The sequence below is a fragment of the Mercenaria mercenaria genome, chromosome 5 (genome assembly GCF_021730395.1).
Source record: "Mercenaria mercenaria strain notata chromosome 5, MADL_Memer_1, whole genome shotgun sequence".
NCBI classification, from domain to species: domain Eukaryota; kingdom Metazoa; phylum Mollusca; class Bivalvia; order Venerida; family Veneridae; genus Mercenaria; species Mercenaria mercenaria.
In genome coordinates this window covers 87,169,746-87,196,133 of record NC_069365.1, presented here as the reverse complement: position 1 = coordinate 87,196,133, position 26,388 = coordinate 87,169,746, and the positions used below count along the sequence as shown (strand labels likewise).

The window sequence follows — 26,388 nt, the reverse complement described above, 5'->3', positions numbered from 1 at the left end:
TAAGGAAGGCATTTTAACCTTATGTAATAGATCAGAGTAGGATGATGAAAAGTCATCGTAAACAAATCTCAGTGCCTTTTCTTGCAGTTTTCCATTTTCTTGGTACTGTTTTCAGAACAAAAATGCCGAGCCATTGGACAAAAATTAAAATTTGATAAGATAAATGTGTGGAAAATGGTCAATTTGTTGAGCTTGTTTACATTTTTGCCTATTCTTTTAAGGATATTCAATTGTTTACCAGCTTTCTTGCAAATGTTACCAATGTGTATCTCAAAATTTAGTTTATAGTCAATATCTATACCTAGGAGTTTTACAGTATCTTCACAGGTTTTGCTGCTATTGCCAATTTGGAAAACAGGACTTTTAAGAAAGGATTTCTTGCCAACTGCTATAGCTTGGAATTTGTCTGGATTTGCTTGCATTTTGTTCACTCTAAACCAGTCAATAAGGACATTACTTTCATTTTGAAGAACCTGAATAACTTCACTGAAATTTGGAGAATGGAACGGCAGAGTATTGTCATCAGCATAATTATAAAGAGTGCTGTTATGGATAAATTAAAAGATGTCATTTATAAAAACATTAAATAGAAGGGGACCAAAGATGGAGCCTTGCGGTACCCCTTTCCTTATACTTGCCCAAGAACTAACAATATTACCAATTTTAATTTGCTGTTTACGATTTGATAGGTAAGACTGAAGAAGGTTTGAAGCCGGCTCTGATAATCCATATTCGGTTAATTTTGACAATAAAATTTCATGGGGCAAACAGTCGAAAGTTTTTGAAAGATCCATTAAAATTGCTGCAACGTATTCGTTATTATCAAGAGCCTGTCTCCAGTCCTCCAACAGTCTTAAAAGAGTTGTTTGGCAACCATGTCCTTTTCTGAAAGCACAAAGGAAATTATCAAATATATGATCAAAATAGACAGTGAGCTGTTCAGATAAAACTTTTTCAAAAATCTTTGATGGAATAGGTAAAATACTTACTTGCCTATAGTTAGTTTTGAGTAAAGCATCATTTTTCTTAAATAAAGGAGTGACCTGGGCCTGTTTTAATTTGTCTGGGAAGGAACTAGTGGAAATAGAAAAAATTACCAAGTTTGTGATAGGCTCAACAAGAGCTTCTTTGCCAAATTTTAATAGCTTCACAGAGATTTTATCAGCACCAGTAGCTTCTTTACTATTAAATTTGTCTATAATCTTGGCAGCTTTGGTATGATTGGTCTGCTCAAAAGTAAAGCTATCCGGTTTAAAGTTTCTTTCTTTGGTTTTGTTTAGACTTTGATGGTTTTTTGGGTCAAAAATATAATCCTTACCAATATCTTCAGCCACAGTAGTAAAATAATTATTAAAAATTTCTGAAACTTCCAAATTATCTGAGACCATTTTTTCATTTTCATTCAAGATTATTTTAGGCTTTTCAGACAAACATTTTTTAGACATATATATCTTATTGTGCTCTAGAAGTCAGCAGATTTGCTACCACCTATACATCTCTCTTGAAAATATTTATTAACAGATTGTCGTTTAAGTTTATTTACAAAATTCCTACATTTCCTATACTTTTCCCAATTTCTAGAGGTTCTATACTTTAAATACTTATTACAATACATTTTTTATCATAAATTGCTTTCCTAAGTTCTCTATTCATATATGGTAACTGATTTGATTTACGATACATCTATTTGGTGGGGACATGCTTATCAATAGCTTCAGAAACTCTAGATTCAAAATCATTATATATGGTATTTATATCAATATTTGATTCCAGTATATGTGATGGCTCATGTACAATAATACTTGAAAGGTCATTGTTGAAAGAGTCAATATCAAAATTTCTAAAGCTTCTGTACTGTATTTTCTGTTTTTCATTTTTAGGAGTTGAGTTTAAGAATTCAGATTAAATTCGAATGCACATACTGTAATGAAATTTAATAGCGCTATTACACATTCTTTATTGTCACATCATGTAGATAGCATTTGTTTTGTTTTGTTTTCTTGTTTTATTATTCATCTTGGTTGCATTCTTTGCTTCCAAAGGATCTTTTTCCTTTTACAGATTTTTTTTTCTTGCTAGTGTTTAGGCTTCTTTGGTTTCTTAATAAGCGATGTGAATTCACGCGAGATTGTGTGAGAAGTCAACATCGAAGTGCACTGAAAACAGCCTAATATTTTTATCAAGATGCCAGAAAGTACGTATGCTATGAATGGTGGTTTAATCTGAAAACTCAGTTTTTAAAGCTACCGGCATAACTTTTATATTTCTTTAATCGCCAAACATACATTTGGGAAAATGACTTTTTATGTCATTTCGGATGATATGGTTTTTCGGACATGTCTTTTCAAAATGCGTTCCAAGACGAACTTTCTGTAGGATATATCTTTAACCATTAATCTGAGTAATAGTGTAGAAAAGTAAACATTTTTAAGAAATCACATGTGCTTTTTGGGTAGTTCAATAACATTAAACTAGTCCTGGCTTCCAAAACTCTAAATGCCACTTTTTTATATTTTGTTTTCTTTCATAGTTGCGGCTTTAGAGTTTTGGACCAGGCCTACTATGAAACCATACCAAAATAAAAAGCTGTCCAACTTTTCGTCACGAACGTAGTCAGCGTAAATTTTAAACGAAGACGTATGGGTATCTTGATAAAGTAATCACTTCGACATCAGTTAACACCATTTATCAAATTCTGCAAGCAAATCTTACAATAAAATCGCCGATTTTTACAAGTCACTTTTAGATCAGCATCATTTCGGCGGCCATTGTTGAATAGCTACAACGAGATTCTCGCATGACGTAACGGCGCGAGCCGCTAAAAATATACATGTAGAGCACCTTGTAAACAAAAGAAATGATTTATACATACAAGTTTTCTTAAGGATTTATCTATGAAAGTAATAATTTAAACCAATTTCAATAAAAAATAACCATTTTCCCAAGTTTTTTTGCCACCGGGATGCTGATGCAACTTCAAACGCGAAGCGGCACATGTAAGTGCTCTCTTAGCGGTTCGCGCGGGTGAAAGGTCAGTCTCGTATTTCAAAGGAGCAAGATGGCGGCGTAGAGTAAACGTTTCAGACCAGTTCGAAATTGTCAGGTAGTTCTGCCATCAATTATGGGTTTAATGCGTAAAATTTGGCACAATGGTAGATTTTACTATATATTAACTGATCAGAAAGTGCTGCTGCCGATTTCTTTTAAAATGTACCAACGCGAGCGTGTCAGATTTCTGGCACGATTTTTGGTATGATTTCCCTATGGAGTACACTTCAGCGCTCCCGTCCAAATCCAGTATATAAACCGAGAGTGTTGAAGACCTTAAGCTAACATTAAACTTGCACAGAGCGCATTTTAAATTGGGCAGTGGCTACGATTACGGTACCGTAATCCTAGCATCAGGTTCTAGGATTACGGAAGTTCCGTATTCCTAGACAACCCTGTGAGGATAGGCTAGGATTACGGAAGTATTTAAGAGGCATCAAATATATGTTAGGAAATGCATAAATGATGTTGTAAACTTACTAAAATAGCAATGTCAGCGTGTCAGATTTCTGGCACGATTTTTGGTATGATTTCCCTATGGAGTACACTTCAGCGCTCCCGTCCAAATCCAGTATATAAACCGAGAGTGTTGAAGACCTTAAGCTAACATTAAACTTGCACAGAGCGCATTTTAAATTGGGCAGTGGCTACGATTACGGTACCGTAATCCTAGCATCAGGTTCTAGGATTACGGAAGTTCCGTATTCCTAGACAACCCTGTGAGGATAGGCTAGGATTACGGAAGTATTTAAGAGGCATCAAATATATGTTAGGAAATGCATAAATGATGTTGTAAACTTACTAAAATAGCAATTTTTCATGCCCGCCTTAGGCCTATTATTTCGTGTTATCTGTCCACCGTTTTGGGGTTAGTATAATCTTAATGGCGGCATGCGGAAATATCATAGAAATATGATGTCAAAGTTAGATTTAAAAAAACAACTATTCTATACTCAGAATTTTATGATTTATAACCATATTGTATTTTATCAGGGATCATCCTAGGTAAAAATTTTAGGGAGAAGTGACTTCTCCCTCCACAGAATTTAGGGAGAATTTGAGGAATTTAAGAAGAATCGGCATAGCATTCAGTTTCCTACCTATATATATCCACTTTCTGTGGGTCTAGCTGTAACTTATAAACAGTAATTATTTAAGGAAATTGATTCTTGCATTATGATTTTCATGAATTTCTAAATAAAGTATAAACTTACTGTAGCTATGAAAAAGTCGCCTTTAAATTTTTATCCGAAATTTACATGTCCGAAACTCGTAAATTTAACAGGTGCACGATCAAAACACCGTGAAAATTTTCATTCATTTTTCGATTCTCGTGCTTTTAAAATGCCTGATTTTTGCATCAACTTGTTCAGGTTTATACATTTAATTTATTTATTTACTATTTTTTTCGAAAATAATATCAAACTCGTAGATAATGGCGATCTTTTTACAATATTTTGTACGGCAGTTCTGACGTCCGCGAAATCATTTTTTATCCACAGTACCCGAGCAATTCATTTACAGAAATTGGCCGTAATTATGGTAATTGAAATAATTTTTGAAGTAATCTTTAATAAAATGAAAGAATAATATACAATTGTTGCATAAGATCATGCTCTCGTTAAGTTTATCGGCTTTTTACACGCCGATTGAAAATTTTCAAAATGGCGGCGGATTACAATATTATTGATTGACACTGTGGGTTATTAACGCTACGATTGGCTGAAGTTTGACAGGCGAGTAGGCGGGGTTGACTATGGATTTATCGATAATTTAATCTAGAATATGCATCAAGTTTTACAACTTTAAGTAAACAGGTAATAACTCGCTGAAAAACTCGGCGATTTGGATTTCGCTCAGAGGCGATAATTAGGCGAAGTGGCCGACTTTAAAGCGACGATATCGCTCAAATCGCCTTGTAGGATGATCCCAGGTTATTAAAGACCATTTGTGTTGACTTGATGAAAAAATTACAGGTATATACGAAACATAGATAATTCTATAATATTTCCCTCGCCGCCATTAAGATTATACTAACCCAAAACGGCCGATCGCTAGCACGAAATAATAGTGAAATTAAGTGAAGTAAGTAAGTTTACAATGTTATTTATGCATCATGTCCTAACATATATTTGATACCTCTTATATACTTCCTAATCCTAGCCTATTCTCATAGGGTAGTCTAGGAATACGGAACTTCCGTAATCCTAGTACCGGAGGCTAGGATTACGGTACCGTAATCGTAGCCACTGCCTTCATATTGGCTGTGGCTAGAGAACCGGAATCGTTTCCCTAGACAGCGAACTTATTCGTCCAGAACCGGTTCTCTAGCCAAACTACCATGCATAGGCAAGAGAACTGGAATTTTATGTCTATGTATAAAGCTGCGGAAATTTACTCCGTTTCTTTTGGTAAGTATCATGCATGTTATTATTATCAGACAGTTAATACATGTATCTTGATTAATTTTACCATATCAGTAAGTTGTGCTCTTGCATTTGTCTGCATTTAGTTAGGTTTACTGTGTCGCAAAAAGTGTACTCGATGCATACTGTCCGCCATACTGGAATCATATATCACGTGTTAATTCAAACTAGTTTATATCATTGAATGATATAAACTAGTTTGAATTAACACGTGATAATACAGAAATCGGAGCAAGCCGAAATAAACTTGAAAATTTAAACTTAAAAGATACAATACAATAAAAGGAACAATTAAAACAAATTAAGTAATTTCTATTAATTAGTATTGAACACATGTTTTTTTTTTCAATTTGCTAATCACTTGCAAACTTTAATCCAATAAAAAAAATCTGGTGCAAGTAAAATGTTGAGGTGTTACAAATTAAATTATTTTATACATCCGTAAACATCTAATGACGCATATACAAAAGATTACAATTTTACATTTAAAAAATTTAAACTTAGTGGCATGTTTAAAGGAAATAAAATTTAAAAACTGCAAAGTAGTTTTCACGCATTCATTCGTACTAGTTTATATCATTCCTATATAGTGGATATTGTATGCGGCAAGTAAACGTTTAGAGACACAGTAAACGCAGATAAATGCAAGAGCATGGTAAAATTAATTAAGATAATAACATGCATGATACTTACCAAAAGAATCAAAGTGAATTTCGGCAGCTTTATGCATAGATATAAAATTCCGGTTCCCAAGCCTATGCACGGTACTTTGGCTAGAGAACTGGTTCCGGGCGAATAAGTTTGATGTATAGCGAACCGATTCTGGTTCTCTAGCCACTGCCTTTAATATTTGGACGTTCAACATGTCCCTGTTTAATCAAATGACAGCCGTTTGCATAGCAAAAAGTTTAGCTTTATTTTATTGAAATGTAATAAAGGAAAAGTCTCAAACACGTGATATACTGGTTTACCGTAATTAAAAATGCTCCACCAATCACGTCCCTGACACATTTCACAGATGTCTTGGCTCTCGCGAGTGGGCAGCTTGAGCAAAGTAGTCGCTTTGGAACTTCAAACTTCTCTCAAGTCTAAACTCAAAGTGAAATTCAAGTTGCCCGATTTTCTTTGATCCGCACTCGCAAATTATCGCTACCTGGACTGTTGACAATATGCACAGTGTAAAAATGAGTGTTGAATACACAAACAGACGTTGATAGCATAATTTAAGCTCCGCCTACTTCAGGTACTTGCGAGATTTTCACGAGAAGTGCGAAAGCGAATAAAATTATTCAATACACCAGAGACGATTGTGTTCGGCCAATTTATAGCACCACGGTTTCGTCTTTGGCACTTTACGTTTAATTGTCAACATGTGGGAGTGCAAAAAACAATGTTTTATACAGAAATTGTTGATTAACCATGTGATTAGTTGGAATTGTACACAATTATTTGGTATCTATGCTAAAAGAATGGCCAAAAGAATGACATGTAAAGTATTAACTAAGTTAAATTGACTTTCATCGATGAATTAATTTGAATATGTATTTCTAGTGTACACAGTTCACTTCCAGTTTTATACGAGTGAGATACTGTTCACTGAAATGGTGACTCAGTGTTAATAATAAACACTTTCATCCTGCATTCATGCAAGATATAAGCAAAAATCGGCGGGTTAGATTTACAGCATCGGCTTTTATTGTTGAAAACAACTTTTTTTCAGAATTTTGTAATGAAACAATAACCACTGTATGGAAAATGATGTAACTAAGAAAACAAATTGTCACATCAATGTTTTTTTCGATCTAGAAAGAAGAAAATTATAGCCACCTTTCGAATCACTCAACAGCGTTGAGGTAGAAATACAAAAAAATTTAAGAAGTCTTCCCATTTCTCCCTACATCAGCTTGAGGGAGAAGTGACTTCTCCCACAAAATTGGACCTAGATAGACCTCTGTGTTCAATGGATGTGTAAAGTGGGTTTCTTTGTCCGTTGTTGGTATTTAGCTATCGCTTTTAATTCACTTCCACCATGAACTTGTAAAACCTTTATTTTCAGCGTAGATGTTACTACTTTTTGCTATTTTTAGGGGTATTTTCCAGTACGGGAATTCCCGATAAATACAGTTGGGAATTCCCGCCCCTGTTAAATGCCGGCCAACTCTGTAGATGTATATATTGGTCAAGTAAGTTACATAATTTTATTAAGAATCACTGGACATTGATTACATAATATAAATTTAATTGTATGTTTCAAATGTGTTTACCCTTCCAAAATATTTATGAAAAAAATGTATTAATTTCAGGGCCAGAGTTTGAGAGAATGGAGAGCTTCTCCAACCCGATTGCACCTCCGGAGATGATGGAGGATGAACTGGAAGGGGAAGATCAGTAAGTTATTCTGATTGTTTGATTATGGGCCACATTTTGAAATTGTCCAATAGTGAGGTTGTTTAGTTATTCTGATTGGTTGACTAAGCACCAAATTTTGAAATTGACCATTTGCAAGTTATTCTCAGTTTCTATCTCAAGATAAATGACAGCAATTCAAACATTAACATTCAAATGGCATATATATAGAAATTTACTGTACAAAATGAAAATTCACAATTTGTATTGATACAGAAATTGTGAATTTTTATTTTGTGTTGTAAATTTCAATATATGCCATTTGAATGTGAATGCTTAAATTGCTTTCAAGCCCACCCGCTTAGCTCAGTAGGGAGAGCGTTGGTCTACAGATCGAGGGGTCGCGAGTTCGATCCCTGGGTGGGGCGTGTGTTCTCCGTGGCGATTTGATAAAAGACATTGTGTCTGAAATCATTCGTCCTCCACCTCTGATGATTCATGTGGGGAAGTTGGCAGTTACCTGCGGAGAACAGGTTTGTACTGGTACAGAATCCAGGAACACTGGTTAGGTTAACTGCCCGTCGTTACATGACTGATATACTGTTGAAAAACGGCGTTAAACCCAAAACAAACAAACAAATAAATTGCTTTCATTTTTACAGATAAATTTAGAAGTTAGTTGAAACTAAGTGAACAAAAAATTATTTGTGAAAAAAAACAACAGTAAACTTTTACCAGTTATATTTCCTGTTTTCAAATAATTGATTAAAATGAGATTTTTAGGAAGTTTTTGTTTACTACTTCAACCTTAAATTTTTATGTCATTTTAATGACTGGAGCAATTTTGTATATGTTGTAAGCAAGTGGTGCTTGATTGAATTGGATTAGAATAATCACCAATTAATATTTTCTGTTTCAGTCAACCACTAAGTAATGCAGACTTCCGGAAGATGCTGATGACCCCTCGGGCACCAAAACCTGGTGAATCACATGTCAAGACTCTACCCAGTGTAAGGTATAGCATAAACATTGTTTCTCACTCTTCTAAGATGCAATCTGGTGCATTTCATCCTCTCGTACAATATCCAGAATAAAACTGCTGACAATACTGAAGTAATTTAGACAGATCGAGCTGTCTGCGGTATAAATAGTGTAATTGCAGCAAACTGCAAAGGGAAGTAACTCAATTTCTGTAATTATATAGTAAAGAAAAACAATGAATAGGTGAAATATATGCATAAAAGTGTGGTTAATCAGTGTTTGTATAAAAATGATAAAAAACTCAGATTAATCAGCTAAAAAATTATTGAGAGTGTTTGATCCTTACTTTCCTTCATATTTTTTATGAATGGCGGCCATTTTGAATAATTTTGGCCATTTTGATTTTTTTCAAACTTCCTTTCACTTTTGAATTTAAGACACCATATCCTCACTTTCCACCAAGTTTGAAGCTTTTCCCACAAATAGCACAATTTTTTTACCATATGCCTGCACTATAAAAAAACGAATGAAATGATGGCCCCGATTTAAAATTCAGACATCAGTTTGTCAATAATATTTTGACATTTCAGGTGTCTTTGTAACTTACTGGAGATTAAAAATGAGTATGTAATAAAATGAAAATATTAACAGTTTGATAAAATTAAATATGCCATAAAATCAAACCTCGGATGAGTTATTGTGATCACCCTGTGTCCGTCATCTGTCGTCCATCGGCGTCAACTTAATTTACTTATATGTTATCTCTGAAACTAATGGTTAGAATTACACCAAACTTGGGGTGTAGCATTCTTGCAAGGTCCTCTCTCAAACCATGATAAAATAGTAGTGACACTCTGTTTCAAGCTGATTATACTTAAGATGTCAGTATATATATGTATAACTTGAATATTTTAGAAAGAACAGTGATGCTAATATTGAGGAAGGTGATGATCCTGCAGAAAGAAGAAGAAAAAAGAAAATGTGAGTTGATTATGTTCATTCAGATTAACCTTTACACTGCTAAATTTCTAAAATGGACTGATCCATCATTCTGTTTGGGTAATACCACTTCTTATTCAAAGAGGTGTTCACTGAAAATTTGCTGTCTGAATAGAGAACAGTGCAGACCATGTTCAGCCTGCACGGTCTGCACTGGTAGCAAAGGCAGAATCACTTGCCTTCAGCAGGCTAAAGGTTAAAACTCATAAACTTGAATCACTGTAAATAGTGTACTGTAAGGAGAGTAGGGGTCTAATGGTTAAGAAGCTGTCCGCACATGCTGAAAATGGTAAGTTTGAACCACACTGACTGGGGCTAAAAACCACACCTGAGTCCTCATATAACACCATTCCTGTTTTTTCCAGAAAGCAGACTTGACGTGATTTAAATAAGTTTGAAGGTTTGATCGCAGTCAATCATAAATAAATTAGTGTGAACTAAAATCATAATTTGTAAACCCAAAATTATTTGTGCAGACTAATTTTATAGACTTTGAGATTTGTCAATCCACAAAATTAAATCTTTCTGAACAAACAGAGTTTCCACCAGTTTCATCCTTAAAATTGGAAATCATCAAGTGTATACCCCCACAGAATAACCAGTTAGATTGAAACCACCAACTACAGACATTTTTGCTGAAACTATGAAATTTTTTGCCAACATAAAGATTTTACAGCAGTGTATCATTGTAATGATTTACAACATGTTCAAAGTAGATCAGATACAGACTTATATTTAAAGTGAGTTAGTTTTAAGCAGTACAAGTATTTAGAAGACTGTGATAGATGTGTGTCTACATTTGTCAGTTTCTTGTGGGAGATTAAGGAAGTCTTTGAACAAATTTTCGTATCACTGGATATGCTTACACTGCAGTTGTATAACTGACTTAAGGATGAAAAATAACATTTACAGTTAAATGAAAGAAGGAGGGGTATATTGTTTTGCAGGTGTCAGTCTGTCAGTATGTAGACCAGTCCATTTCCGGATGATAACTCAAGAATGCTTGGGCCTAGGATCATGAAAGTTGATAGGGAGGTTGGTCATAACCAGCAGATGACCCCTATTGATTTCGAGATTAGGTCAAGGTCACAGTGACCCGGAACAGTTAAATGGTTTCCCAATGATAACTCAAGAACACTTGGGCCTAGGATCACGAAACTTTATAAATAGGGAGATTGATTATGGCCAGCATATGACTGCTATTGATTTTGAGGTCAATAAGTCAAAGGTCAAGGTCACATTGACCCAAAATAGTAGAACTTTTGTCAGTGTCCAAATAATTTCTGTTCCTTGTACAGTTACTGAATGCATCAAGGGGGGCATTTCATGTTCTACGAGCTCTTGTTTCTCATCAAACAGGCACACACTTGATTTTATCGTATTGGCCAAATGGCAAACTGATTACATTATTTTGGCTAAATGACGATCTGATAATGTTGTTTCATCCAAATGGCCAAAAAGGAAGTTTTGAATTCTATGTTATTTCTATTTCAGTTACTATGCAAAGCTTAAAAGACTTGAAGAAGAACGACAGAAAGAATTGGCAGAGAAGTATCGTGACAGGGCACGTGAGAGACGTGATGGTCATAATGATGACCAAGCTGACACGATTAGCACAACAGCTGATTACAGAGCTGTGGCTCCAGATGCAAAATCTGTTGAGAATTTAGCGGAGCGTAGAAAACAGGTGATCCAGGAGTCCAAATACCTTGGTGGTGACATGGAACATACTCACTTGGTGAAAGGTAAAAAAAAAAGTTAACCATGATTGTGATATATTTTAGAAAAAACATATCCCAAACATTGATTTGTCGTTAAATAAAATCGTTGTTTGGAGTTCAGATCATGTGAAGGAATTATATCACTAGGGCGCAGTGATTTGTCGTTTAATAAATTCATTGTTTGAAGTTCAGATGCGAAGGAATTGTATTTGGAGGACACAACCCGAGTGATATAATACAGATCTGAATAACAATGATTTTATTCAAGAGCAAATCACTGTTTGAGATATTTTATTTTGATTCTGTCAGGTTTTAAAGGAATTTTATCCACATCCTTGAAGATATTCACCAATATCTGTATGTTTTGTATGGTTTTATTTTCCAGCCGGCTGCTGTGACGTTTGACGCTTTGATGTAATGGTTGTTAGAAACAGTTCATGTGTTGTGTAATAACGCACAAACAGTGTCGTCTTTGTTTGATAGGAAAATAAATCTGATGTTGTTAGAATTATCTATAAAATCAACTAATCTTAATAAAAAGGCCTCATCTTACTGATAAATGGCTTTGAAGGTCACAAATTTACATGATCCTTGTATAAAGTTATGATGTAGGATCAGCTGTAATTTTGAAAATAACGGCAATATAATCTTTATTTAGTGAAGGTAACATAAGAGATGTATATAACATAAACCTGATGAGCAAATATATTTGTAAGGAGATTTTTATATTTGGCTTTTAATAGTTGCAAATTATTTTTATGATGGTATTTTATGATGTTTTAAGGTCTTGACTATGCGCTGTTGGAGAAGGTACGGGCAGAAATTTCTAGTAAAGAACTTCAGGAAGAACAGGAGATGGAGAAAGCGGTCAGTCAGGATGCAAAGGAGAAGAAAGAGGAGGAGCCTGAAGAACATATTCAGGTATGAAATAAATAGGTTTTCAGGATACCAGGAAGAAGGAAGTGGAGCAAAAGGAACATATTCGTGTAAGTAGTGAGTCAGGATACCAGGGAGAGAAAGGCAATGGAACATACGGTATTTAGGTAAGAATTCAGTTAGTCAGGAAACTAAGGAGAAGGAAGTGGAGCCAGAGGAACATATGTAGGTAAGTAATCAGTTCGTCAGGAAACCAAGAAGAAGGAAGTGAAGCCAGAAGAACATATGTAGGTAAGTAATAGATCAGTCAAGATTCCAAGGAGAAAAAGGGAAATGAGCCAGAGGAATACATTTAGATAAGTTTTCTGTCAGTCAGGATACCAAGCAGAAAGAAGTGGAGCCAAAGGAATTTTTAAGGTTAAGTAATCTGTCAGACAGGATTCCACGGAGAACAGAGTGGAGCTAGAACAGGCCTCGACAAACTCTTTGAAAGCAACTTGTCCTGCAGGATGACCTGTCTAGAATTTTCACTCTTCCTGCTATAATTTGTACACATCCTGAAACTTACTAAGAAAGAAGGCTTAATTATTGCTTTTTTACTAAATCAACTTTTTGTCAGACATTCCTTGTTCTTTAAAGAAGTTACAGGCTCGTCATCTGATTTTAATTTTTTCATTTGATCATTGAGTTTATGCTTCTTTCAGTTTAAAACAAAGATGGGGCGTAACATCTACAGAACATTATTCAAATCCAAGGACACGGGTCGTAATGAACTATTTATTCAAGGCAGAATGGCGTATGTTGTAGATCTAGAGGATGAGTTTGCTGACTCAGATGTCCCCACAACTACCATCAGGAGTAAAGCAGACTGTCCTAGTCTTGAGGTATAACTGGTTCCCAGATTTTAACCTGTTTTGAGACCAGTCTTGTTATATAACCCTGTGATTTGATTGGCCTCAGAAACAGCCAATCAGATGTCAGAGTTTTGAAACTGGTTCCCAAGCTTAGCTGTATAACCTTGAACCCAGGTTAACTGGATTTTTTAACAAGGGCACTGGCTTCAAAAGTGAAAGGTATTTGGTTCAAATCCAGTTGTAGGGTGGACTCTTCTTGTAGTTTTTTGGACATGGTCTTGAGATTTAGGTATCATGTTGGTGCTTTAGACCCAGCAACAGCAGGGAATGGTCAGTATTTTGCACTGTCCACCAAAACATTAAATGACTAACATTCTTCTGATGGATTGACTCATAATATTATCACCTTAGTGTGGGTAACTGCATTGAAATTAACAAGCACTTGCCCACTATTGCACTGAGCTGACGATTTGAGCGGGTGGCAACTGTAAATAACAAACTGCATTTTGTTCTGTGTTCTTGGCTGCTGTCACATTATGGCCATTGTTAATATGAAATTGTAAAGAGAAATGGAAGTTATTTAAAGTCGTCTTTAGTACAGATTTTAAAACTTACTGAATTATCATATTTGGGCTTTGAAAAACAAATCTGTCTTTATACCTTGGAGGTTAAAGAAAAATATTCCTAAAATCAAAATCACAAGTGTGAAGCCATTATTATTGGTAGGGAACTATTTTCATGGAATTTAGGACTGTTAAAATTAATTAAATTAAATGTCAGAAACAGATTATATTTGAGATCGTAATTTAATCTGTGAAGTTAAAAAGTCTATGAACTCGTGTTCCCTATAAAACAAAACATCTGCCCTATTTGGTCAAAACCATGAAAATAAATGCCCATGAAATGAGACATATTTCACAGTAATGTAATGGCATTGGATTGATAATTACAGGTATCAACAACTTTGACAACAAATGACATTGTCATCAACAAACTGACACAGATTCTGTCCTACCTGAGACAGGGACGTAGAGAAAGCAAGAAATTAAAGAAACTCAAAGGTCTGTATAACACAGTTGCATATTAAATTAAGGCACTAACCTCCATATTTTGGCTAAAGATGATCTTTCTTTAAAATTGAAATTGGTCATGTTATGCACATAAGAATATGATTTTATTTTGTTTCAGTCTTATCTATCTTTGAAATGCCAAATCAAGAAAAAAAGATGCCCAAGTAGGGCACATCGAACCTGGATAATTGCAGCAATAAAAGCTTTCTGCTGTTATCATCATTAGATGACTACTTAGACCTAAACCATAACAGTGATAAGCATTTTGATAGAATAATGGCCATTTTTACCCTAAAAACTTGATTTCCTTGGTAAAATTTTTTGTTTAGGTCCACTTTTTTTCTCCCCAAAACTGTAAGTGCTGCATCTTTGAAACTTCGCACACTTGTTTATCATCATTAGTTAAGTAAGTAGACCAAGAAGTATAGTCTGGTATGCTTTTTGTCTGAATTATCTCCCTTCATGTACTTTGAAAATTTGAATTCATTTTTATTTAGGTTCTCCTTTTTTGAATTCTGTATGAGCTGTAGCTTTTAAACTTTGTACACTTGTTTATTATTATTAGATTAGTAAGTAGGTTATGAAATAGAACTTTCTCTTCCATTTTGTTAGAATTATGGGCTTATTTAACGTAGAAAATCAGTATTTCTTGTTGGTTTTTTAGCTCATCAGAGCACAAAGTGCTCATGGTGAGCTATTGTGATCGCTCACCGTCCGTCCGTCCGTCCACACTTTCCTTTAAACAACATCTCCTAAACCAACAGGCCAATTTTGATGAAACTTCACAGGGATGTTCCTTGGATGGTCTTCTTTAAAAATTATTCAAAGAATTGAATTCCATGCAGAACTCTGGTTGCCATGGCAACAGAAAGGAAAAACTTTAAAAATCTTCTTCTCAAAAACCAGAAGCCCTAAAGCTTAGATATTTGGTGTGAAGCATTGCCTAGTGGACCTCTACCAAATTTGTTCAAATCATGACCCCGGGGTCAAAATTGACCCCGCCCTAGGGGTCACTTGATTTTACATAGGAAAATCTTAAAAATTCTTCTTCTCAAAAACCAGAAGCCCTAGAGCTTAGATATTTGACATGACATTGATAATTACAGGCAGCATTGCCTAGAGGACCTCTACTGAAGTTGTTCAAATCATGACCCCGGGGTCAAAATTGACCCCGCCCCAGGGGTCACTTGATTTTACATAGGAAAATCTTCAAAAATTTTCTAAAAATAAACAGAAGGCCTAGAGCTTAGATATTTCACGGTAGCATTGCCTAGTGGACCTCTACAAAATTTGTTCAAATCATGACCCCCAGGGTCAAAATTGACCCCGCCCCAGAGGTCACTTGATTTTACATAGGAAAATCTTCAAAAATTTTCTAAAAATAAAACCAGAAGGCCTAGATCTTAGATATTTAACGTGTAGCATTGCCTAGTAGACTTCTACAAAATTTATTCAAATCATGGCCTCCTGGATCAAATTGACCCCGCCCAATGCAGTTACTTGATTGTACATAGACAAATCTTCAATTTTTTTCTAAAAATTAACCAGAAGGCCTACAGCTTAGATATTTGACATGAAGCATTGCCTAATGGACCTCTACAAAATCTGTTCAAATAATGACCCCGGGGTCAAAATTGACCCCGGCCCAGGGGTCACTTGATTTTACATAGGAAAATGTTCAAAAATTTTCTAAAAATAAACCAGAAGGCCTACAGCTTAGATATTTCACGTGTAGCATTGTCTAGTGGACCTCTACAAAATCTGTTCAAATCATGACCCCCGGGGTCAAAATTGACCCCGTCCCAGGGGTCACTTGATTTTACATAGGAAAATCTTCAAAATTTTTCTAAAAATAAACCAAAAGGCCTAGATCTTAGATATTTGACATGTATCATTGCCTAGTAGACTTCTGCAAAAAATTTCAAATCATGACCCCCGGGATCAAATTGACCCCGCCCCATGGGGTCACTTGATTTTACATAGGAAAATCTTCAAAAAAATTCTAAAAATAAACCAGAAGGCCTAGATCTTAGATATTTGACATGTAGCATTGCCTAGTAGACTTCTACAAAAAAAATTCTAATCTGGACCCCCCAGGGTCAAATTTACCCAGCCCCAGGGGTTACTTGTTTGTATATAGGGAAATCTTCATAAATTTGCTAAAAATAAACCAGAAGGCCTAGATCTTAGATATTTGATATGTTACATTGCCTAGTAGACTTCTACAAACTTTGTTCCATTCATGACCCCCGTTGTAAACTTGGCCCCGCCCCAGGGGTTACTTGATTGTACATCAGAAAATCTTCCAAAAAAAAATCACAAAATCATCAGTTTGACATTTGAAACATGTAGCTCATATTACTCTGGTGAGCGATCCAGGGTCATCATGACCCTCTTGTTTTGTTCAGGTTCACTTTTGTTGAATACTTACTATATAGATACCTTTGAAACTATACTTTTTTCTGTCATCGCTTAAGATGAGTAAGAAGGCCAAGAACCATTACTCTTTTCCTGCATATTGTCCAGCACAGAAGAGCGATAACATCTGCAGGTGGTGCTCTTGTTGAACATCCTGTATGTGAATAGTCACAATGTTTTGAATAAGCAAGTTACATTATACATAACCATTGTGAATATTATCAAATCTATGGTAATTAATTGGTCTTTGATAGATTGATGTCATGAAATTTGAAAAATTTCCATTATCATTTACAAAAAGACTTTTAACGATACCTGTTCCAAAAGTGTACTTTTTTATCTGTATGCATCAATGTTGAATTAAATCTTGTGGAAAGTGATTGAAAAATAAAAGAGATGTTCAAGTGTTGTATGGAATTGATACAATATTTACAGGTAAACTGAGGGAAGCAGAAAAGTTGCAGGGGAAGGTGCCAGGAGCAGATGACAAGTAAGTTCATAATCTTTTCAAGATTATTTCCATGGTTTTTGTCAAGCATGAGACAATTTCAGACAGTAAAATCATTGATATACGGGAGAACTTATTATCATGGATTTCATAGTTGAATTATTGAATCAATGATATATTTTCAAATCAAAAATAAATTCACAATTATTTCATATATAAGGTCCACAAATACTTCCCTATTCATGATTTTAACATATGTGTCTGAAGCATTTGGAAATGATACTAACTTAACTTGGGAAATGATTACATTTTACTCGTACTTTAAATTATCTTAGACTCCTTGTGTAAAATCTCCAACTTTAAACTAAAATTTAAACCCATATAATATTTCAATGAAACTTCAAAATTTTGTAGTTTGTAGAATCATCTGTAGCAAATGCAGTCAAAAATCTAATTTGATTCCTGAAATGTGATATTTATTTCTAAAGTCACTATATGTTCATTGTAAAAATACTTCTTTTACCCAAGTGGAAACTGGCAGCTCTCTGATTGGTCAATTAGAAGTCCTTGGATCATGTTAAAGTTATGAATCCCCAACCCACCACCCCCATTTTTGCTAAAATAAAAATACTGTGTAGGAAATTCAGGAGCCTCCGTGGCCGAGTGCCGAGTGGTTAAGGTCGCTGACTTCAAATCACTTGCCCCTCATTGATGTGGGTTCGAGCCTCACTCGGGGCATTAAATTCTTCATGTTAGGAAGCCATCCAGCTGACTTACGGAAGGTCGGTGGTTCTACCCAGGTGCCCGCTGGTGACGAAATAATGCACAAAGGGGCACCTGGGGTCTTCCTCCACCATCAAAGCTGGAAGTCGCCATATGACCTATAATTGTGTCGGTGTGATGTTTAACCTGGCTACACAAAGGAAAACAAAATTATCCTTGATGTAAGTGTTTATTTTCTGTAATACGACAGTACAACCGTATAAGGAAATCTATGAATAAATTTTAACTTCAGTGTCAGAAATATGTAACATTGATACTTTTGTTTCAGCATATATTCAGATCTGACAGACTATGTACCATCAGTTGGTAAATCGAAGGATAAGAAAGACCGAGGTAAAGACCGAGATCGAGATGATAGAGATCGCAGGGACAGAGACAGGGACAGGTAATTCTTATGTTTATTGAAATTTCAAAAATACAATACACTCAAAAATCTGTTCTAGAAACAAATTAGAAACGAACATTTTTGTGTCCTCTCGCCGTCCCCCGCCACTCCTCCACCCAATTTTTTTAGAGGGAGGAGGGCACTTAGATTTGTCCATCTGTATGTCTGTACCTCTGCCCATCTAGATAGTGTCATGCATATCTCAAAAAGCATTTCACATAGAGTCATCAGACTGCACAGGATTGTTCTTCAGCATGTAAAGTTTTGCACCTGGTGTTTTTATTGGGATTTCAAACAGCTAGACCAGAGTCGTAGCCCTTGACATAGTCAAAAATATGCATACTTTGACAAGAGCGGATGCACCTGTGTCCTCTGTACACAAATCTTGTTTAAGCTTATAGCTACATATATCCTAGTGGTAGAGCAAATACTTCCAAGTGTAGGAGGCCAAAGGTTCACTCTGTGGCTACATCATACCAAGCACATAAAGAATGGTGGCAGTAACTCCAGTGCATGGTGCTCAGCATTAAAAGTGAAATGACTACTCTTTTTGCAATAAATATCATCTGGAATGAAGTATCAAGAGTGATTAAAAGAAGTTGCAGAACTTGTTTTGCAAAGAACCTAAAATTAGTGTTAAACACAAAGCTAAATTTATTTTAATTCTTTTAACAAAGAATGTAAGTTTAACAGTGTTATTATATCCCCAGATAAAAAGGATGTGGTGGCTATTTTGGAGTCACATGTCTGTCTTGTCGGTCTCTCCCTTGGGCTGTCCATTAATTATTTCTTCTCCATGTCTTCTAAATTGCTGGGAAGATGCAGTCCATACAGTGTTTAAATCCCGTATCTCTCACTACTACTTGTTAACCTCTTTCGTTCGTGAGAAATTGATCCAGCTTGCTTGTTGTATTGAAGTGGGGGGGAGGGAGGGGGTGGGGGGCGGGGTGTGTCCTGAAATAAAGGACCTGGAACCTGAACTAATTTCAACATGGCAATCTGTTTACAGGGATCGCAGAGATAAGGATCGTGACAGGGACCGTGACCGTCGTGATCGGGACAGGGACAGAGATCGTGGTAGATCAGATAGAGGAAGAGATGACAAAGGTGAACGTAAAAGAAAATCATACTTTGAAAAACCGACAGAGGAGGTTTGTAAATTGAGCCAGATATTAGCATTTAATTTGGTTACAGTTGCTGACTATGTTGGAAACTTAGAATTGATTTTAACCTATAGCCTGCTGGCGGCAAGTGATTCTGCTTTGCGACCAGTGCAGACCAAGATCAGCCTGCACATTCGTGCAGGCTGATCATGGTCTGCACTGTTCGCTATTCAGTCAGTAAATTTTCATTTAACACCCCTTTGAATGATAAGTGGCACTGCCCAAATTGAATGATGGACCAGTCCATTTTAGATATTATGCAGACTTAGGGTTACTAATATCATTTACTAAAGTTGTCGGCAGATATGTGTATACAGCTACAGTGGCTAAGGGAAGACCTGAAGTCTGTTACAGAACCTTTATTATTATGTATCATTTTATTAATGCATGCAAGCATTTAACCCTTACCCGGCTGAATTTCTATAATGGATTTGTCCATCTTTCAATTTGGACGGTACCATGAAATGTCAAAAGGGGTGCATACCAAAAGATACTGGCTGAATGGAGAACAGAGCAGATCATGATCATACAGCTTGGATGTGCAGGCTGATCATGATTTACACTGGTGGCAAAGGCAGAATCAATCATGTCCAACATGATAAGGGTTAAATTTGAAGTATTGTCATTCAGAGTGAATTCAGGCTATTATGCTAGTACAATATGTTTATATAGCTGATGTTACACTGTTGATAAGTTGGTGACAGCCTGCTAGTCTGAATGCCTGAAAGTCCAAAAGCCTGATTGTCCAAAATTCATCATTGACTTGCATTGTGTTTAAAGAGTTGCTAGCCTGCAAGTCAACATTTATATCACCTGTTGATAGATTGATAACCAATGTTTTAAAATTAGGCTTAGCCAGTCTACAGATTCAAGTTTCCAGACTGGTGGGCCTTTGGTCTTCTTTGTTTTTGGATTACTGGATTTACTTGCTGTTACTGGAAATTCACTCTCATTCTGAGCATTTAGATATTAATATTGATATAATAATATGAGATGAGAATGTTAAAGTGACCTTTGGTGAAGAAAGGAATTTGAGTGGTCAGTCTTCTTATGATATAATTACAATTTAGTTGAATTCTTCATGTGAGGAAGCCATCCAGTTGGCTTACGGAAGGTCGGTGGTTCTACTCAGGTGCCCGCTCATGATGAAATAATGCACGGAGGGGCACCTGGGGTCTTCCTCCACCGTTAAAGCTGGAAAGTTGCCATATGACCTAGGGGGGTATCAGGTGTCGGTGCGGCGTTAAATCCAAAAAAAAATAAATTACAATTTAACTGTGTAAGTAATTATATAATTTGTATGACAGGATGAAGACAGAAACAGACCTAATGCTAATGTTAAGGAACTGGTGAAGACCGTAACAGACAGGTATAGGGGCTTTGCTGAGATGGAAGAGGAAAAAGAAAGGTAATTATCAGTTCTATATACAAACTGGCCTCGGTAGCCTAGTGGTAGAGCGCCTGCTTCAGGTGCGGGAGGTGGTGGGTTTGATCCCTGGCCACATCATACCAAAGACATAAAAAATGGTACTAGCAGCTTCCTTGCTTGGCACTCAGCATTAAGAGACAATGCTAGGGCTGGTCAGCATGGTGTTGGTATAATGTGACTGAATTGGGTATCATATTACATGTCTGCTGTGTGATATTCCAGTGAGGAAGCACTATATAGTTGGGCATTGTGCTCACTGCTACAAGTAGATACCATTGTTTATATGACTGAAAAATTGATGAAAATAGACTTTAAATCCAAACACGCTCACACTTTAAGGACTGTCCTGTTTTTAGCTCGACTATACTAAGTATAAGGAGAGCTATCCTACTCGACCTGGCTTTGGCGTCCTTCCGCGTCCCCACCTTGGTTAAAGATTTTTACACTTTCTCTTTTTTCTTCTTATCTCTGTAATTACTTGATGGATTTGATTCAAACTTAAAATAGTTATTCCTCATCATCACCCACATCATCTGACATAAGGGCCATAACTCTGGCACCAGTATTTCATGATTTATCCCCCCTTTTCACTTAGATTTTCAGGTTAAAGTTTTGATGCACTTTCACTCTATCTCTGTTATTACTGAATGGATTTGATTCAAACTTAAACAATTGTTCAACTACAACACCTACATCATATGACACAAGGTGCATAACTCTGGCACAAATTTTTCATGAATTATTCCTCCTATTTTCTTAGAATTTCAGGTTAAAGTTTTGATGCACTTTTACTCTATCTCTAATATTACTGAATGGATTTGATTAAAACTTAAAATAATTGTTCAACATCATCCCCCCATCATATGACACAAGGTGCAGAACTCTGGCACAAATTTTTCATGAATTATTCCCCTTTTTACTTAGAATTTCAGGTTAAAGTTTTGATGCACTTTCCCTCTATCTCTGTTATTACTGAATGAATTTGATTCCAAATTAAAATAGTTGTTCAACATGATCACCCACATCATATGACTTAAGTTGCATAACTCTTGCACAAATTTTTCATGAATTATTCCCACTTTTTATTTAGAATTTCAGGTTAAAGTTTTGATGCACTTTCACTCTATCTCTGTTATTACTGAATGGATTTGATTCAAACTTACAATAATTGTTCAACATTATCAACCATATTATATGACACAAGGTGCATAACTCTGGCACCAATTTTTCATGAATTATGCCCCCTTTTTACTTAGAGTTTAAGGTTAATTTTGATGCATTTTCACTATATCTCAGTTATTACACAATGCATTTGATTCAAACTTGAAGTAGTTGTTCCACATCATCACCCATATCATATGACACAAGGTGCATAACTCTTGCACCAAAATTTTACGAATCATGCCCCCTCTTTGTTTAGAATTATACTTATATAGTGTTTTGATACACTTTATCTATACCTCTCTTATTACATAATATTTTTGACACAGACTCAAGCTGTTGTGCAATATCTTGATCCACAATTGGAGTCATTAAACACTCCAGTGACAGCTCCAGTTTCCTCAGATGTGCCCAGTTTCACTATCCAGCATCGAAATAGTCGAGCACGCTGTCTCCTGTGACAGCTCTTGTTGAACTGGTTGTTAAGCTGAACTTTACATTGTAGAAAGGTGTATAGAAAGACTTTCTTTTTATGTGGAGCATATTTATTCACTGATACAAGTACTAATTTTCTGCAAAAAAGGGCCTCTATCCAGATGGTTTGGAACAGACCACATATATCCCTGGCTTACTGGTGGTTTAGTCTTTTCTGGAAGTTTAAGTATTTTATTTGTGGAAGCCATCTTACGTGTTTATGGAATGTTAATGGCCCAATCCAGGTTTCTGCTAATTACCTGAAATAGGACCTTGAAGGAATATTCTGTGAACATCAGCAAGAAAGTGCTGATAACAGTCATTGGAAAAAATGTACTTAATGTAGAATGATCAACTTTCACTGATTCTTAACCATTCAAAACTGAAATCTTTCAACAGTGCAAGGTCAGGAACAGATTGACCTGTTTCTGTCTTTCACAAGCATTGGCATTGTAGGAACAGGGATGCATTTCTTGAATTTCTTGAGTAGCAGCAACCAAGACAAAAAGGATTTTCTAATTAGATTCTGTAACATGGTTTAGTTTTTTTTGCATAAGATTTCGTGGTTTAGACTGAAAAGGCTGTTTTGTGGGAACATAATTTTGTTCATAATGAATTTAAAAGATATAAATTGGAGTGAAGTACATTTGTTTTGTTGTCATTCAATGCAGTGGATTGAAGAAACCATTAAATCCAAAGAGCGTAGTTCTCCATAAATACACATGATTCACTTTGATTCTTAATGCTGTTAGTTGTTTCAATATTTCAGGAAAGCTGCCAAAAAGGAAGAAGAAAGAATTCAGAAGTTAAAACAGAAAACAGAAATAGACAGTTATGCTGAATGTTACCCTGGGTAGGTACAGAAATAGACAGTTATACTGAATGTTACCCTGGGTAGGTACAGAAATAGACAGTTATACTGAATGTTACCCTGGGTAGGTACAGAAATAGACAGTTATACTGAATGTTACCCTGGGTAGGTACAGAAATAGACAGTTATACTGAATTTTACCCTGGGTAGGTACAGTAATAGACAGTTTCATGTTAGGTAGCCATCCAGCTGGCTTATGGAAGGTCAGTGGTTCTACCCAGGTGCCTCCTTGTGATGAAATAATGCACTGAGAGGGTTTGGCAGCACCAACAAAATCTGGAAAGTTGCCATATGACCTAGAATTTCAACCTTGTGGTGTTCAACCCAACAAAGAAAAGCATGTTATCCCAGATAGGAACTGAAATGGATGTGCTGTATGTTAAGTAGGGTAGGCACAGAATAGATAGTTTTGCTAATTGTTACCATGTGTTGGCACTGAAATACATTTATGCTGATTGTTACCTTGGGTAGGTACAGAAATAGACATTTATGCTGAATGTTTCCCACGTTATATTTAGCAGTCAATTATGTGAGTTTACCGATTTCTAATTTTACCTTGAAATTGAACCTGTATATGCTATAAGGGTTTTAAATCCCTTTGTATTTTCATGACAACAGAAATTATTCTTTATTTTTTCCTTTCAGTATGGAAGAGGCAGCTGATGCTGTAGATGACTCGGATGATGAAGTAGATTACACAAAAATGGACCAGGGCAACAAGAAAGGTCCTGTCGGGCGCTGGGACTTTGATACCCAAGAGGAATACAGTGATTATATGGCTAACAAGGAAGCTTTGCCAAAGTTTGTACTCATGCTGTGTTCAATATTTTTTTCATTATCACTATATTTGTTTATTTTGGATTTAGCACCATTGTTGTGTCTCCACCCCCAAAGTTTTGGGATTCACTTAGATTAGCTCGTGTCTGTCTGTCCATCCATCCGAATTTGTGTTGTGCATATCCCAAAAAGTATTTGACCTAGAGTCATCAAACTTCACGGGGGGTAGTTGTTCAGGATGTGAGGTTGTGGACCTAGGATTTTTCTAACAGCTAGACCAGAGTTATTGCCCATAACTTAGTGAACATTATACATACCGTGGTAGGAGTAGAGGCACATGATGTATGTATGATGTAACAATGTCAGATAGGCAAAGTATTTAGTAAACTCGAGCATACTGATATATAAGATATGAAAATTATAACATGGCTCATGTAAATGGCCAGACCACATTTTGTGCTGTTGACCCGTCAATAGTTCATCATAAAATTGCAAGGCTGAAGTCAAACATTTAATTCTAATGGCATGTTATAAAACACTTTCTGAATGACTTGCTGGTCAATACTCAAAACTGTAAGTCCAGTTTCCTTTGGACCTCGGGCAAAAGCTTTTGACTATTGTCCTGCAAGCCATTCAGTGATTGTATTCTTTTACATACATAATAAATCTACCACACACGTCTAAATTTGAGTACAAAACTTTTCATATACAAGAAAGAATATATTGCCTGTTTACTGTTATATTTTGATTGTATGGTTTTATAGGGCAGCTTTCCAGTATGGAGTGAAGATGTCAGATGGGCGTAAAACTCGGAGGGCAGGACCCAAAGACGAGAAGGCAGAGTTGGATAGACAGTGGCAACAAATTCAAAACATTATGAATAAAAGAAAAGGTGATGATTACCGAGGTGATGACAGGAAGAAATCCAAATACTGAAAAAATTTAACAGTGTCGTTTTTGTGAAATGTGTATAAGCGGACAGAATTACATGTAAAACCTTAAAAGTTTGCTGCAAGAATTTCACACATAGCATTATATTGTTGTAATGCTTTTGACTAAAGATCTTGTGCGATAAGAAAATTATTCTGCCAATTGTGGATGTGGAAAAGAAAAGGGAAAAGAACGTTTTTTTTTTAATTTTTTTTTTTTTTTTAATTATTTGAAAGATGTTAACTTATATAATAAAGGTATTGTCACCTCAGCACAAGACTGGCTAATAATAAATTGCAATGGTGTTATTTCACCTCGATGCAAAAACAGGTTAACTGCAATAATGTATCTTTACCTCAGTTCAAAAACTGGTGATCTTTAATGAAGAAATGTCACCTCGGTGCAAAAACTGGCTAACTTTAAAGAAGAAATGTCCTCTCAGTGCAAAAACTGGTTAACTTGAATGCAGAAATGTCACCTCAGTGAAAAAACTGGTTAACTTTAATGAAGGAATGTCACTTCAGTGCAAAAACTGGATAACTTCTATGTGATTGTTACTTCAGTCCAGAAACTGTTTAATTGCAATGACTTGTCGAAACCTTAGCACAAAATGGTTAAATACAATGACATTGTCGCCCGAGCATAAAAACTTGTTAACTGCAATGACATTTAATCTCCTCAGCACAAGAATCTATTAAGTGTGTTGACAAAAAGAAACAGTTAACCCTTATTCGGACTGAGGTGACAGTATGTTTTGTTTAGTTCTCAACATGCTGTTGAGAGTAGGGGTTGACAGCAGTGTGTTTAAACTATGATTATTTTCTTTTGAATCTGTGAAATGTAAATAAAGTGTATTATTTGATTTCTGTTAAGTTAATATATATCTATCAAAACCCCAGATTTTTTTTTTTTTGAGTTTTTGGGCCATTTATATATCAGCAGAATTCCAGATAAGTATTCCTAATATAAAATGATGATGGATAGTTTGTACTACATGCTTATTTTATAGTCAGAGCACATAGCTGCACAAAGTTTTAGTAAAAAGTAGAATACCGTCATTTACAGGGTTGCATATAGAAAGTAAATCTGAGATTGGGACCCTCTGTGGTTGTTGACTGAAATGTTTTTCCATCAAATATGTAGAAAGTATATCTGACATTTAGAGCCTCTGTGGTTGTTAACTGAACTGTTTGTCCATCAGTTATGTAGAAAGTATATCTGACGTGAG

At 35.7% G+C, this 26,388-nt stretch overlaps 1 protein-coding gene across 1 annotated transcript; it reads left to right on the top strand.

The window, feature by feature from the left end:
* The first annotated feature begins 2,094 nt into the window (after positions 1–2,094).
* On the top strand, positions 2,095–26,022 carry LOC123557851 (protein Red-like). Its single transcript, XM_053544216.1, has 15 exons — positions 2,095–2,194; positions 7,778–7,862; positions 8,740–8,835; positions 9,717–9,782; positions 11,295–11,545; positions 12,306–12,442; positions 13,102–13,281; positions 14,204–14,312; positions 17,175–17,229; positions 18,239–18,355; positions 19,365–19,506; positions 20,826–20,926; positions 23,352–23,435; positions 24,099–24,254; positions 24,995–26,022. The coding sequence occupies exons 1-15, from the start codon at positions 2,185–2,187 to the stop codon at positions 25,164–25,166; spliced, it is 1,761 nt and encodes a 586-aa protein (XP_053400191.1). The 5' UTR covers positions 2,095–2,184; the 3' UTR covers positions 25,167–26,022.
* The last annotated feature ends 366 nt before the right edge of the window (positions 26,023–26,388 follow it).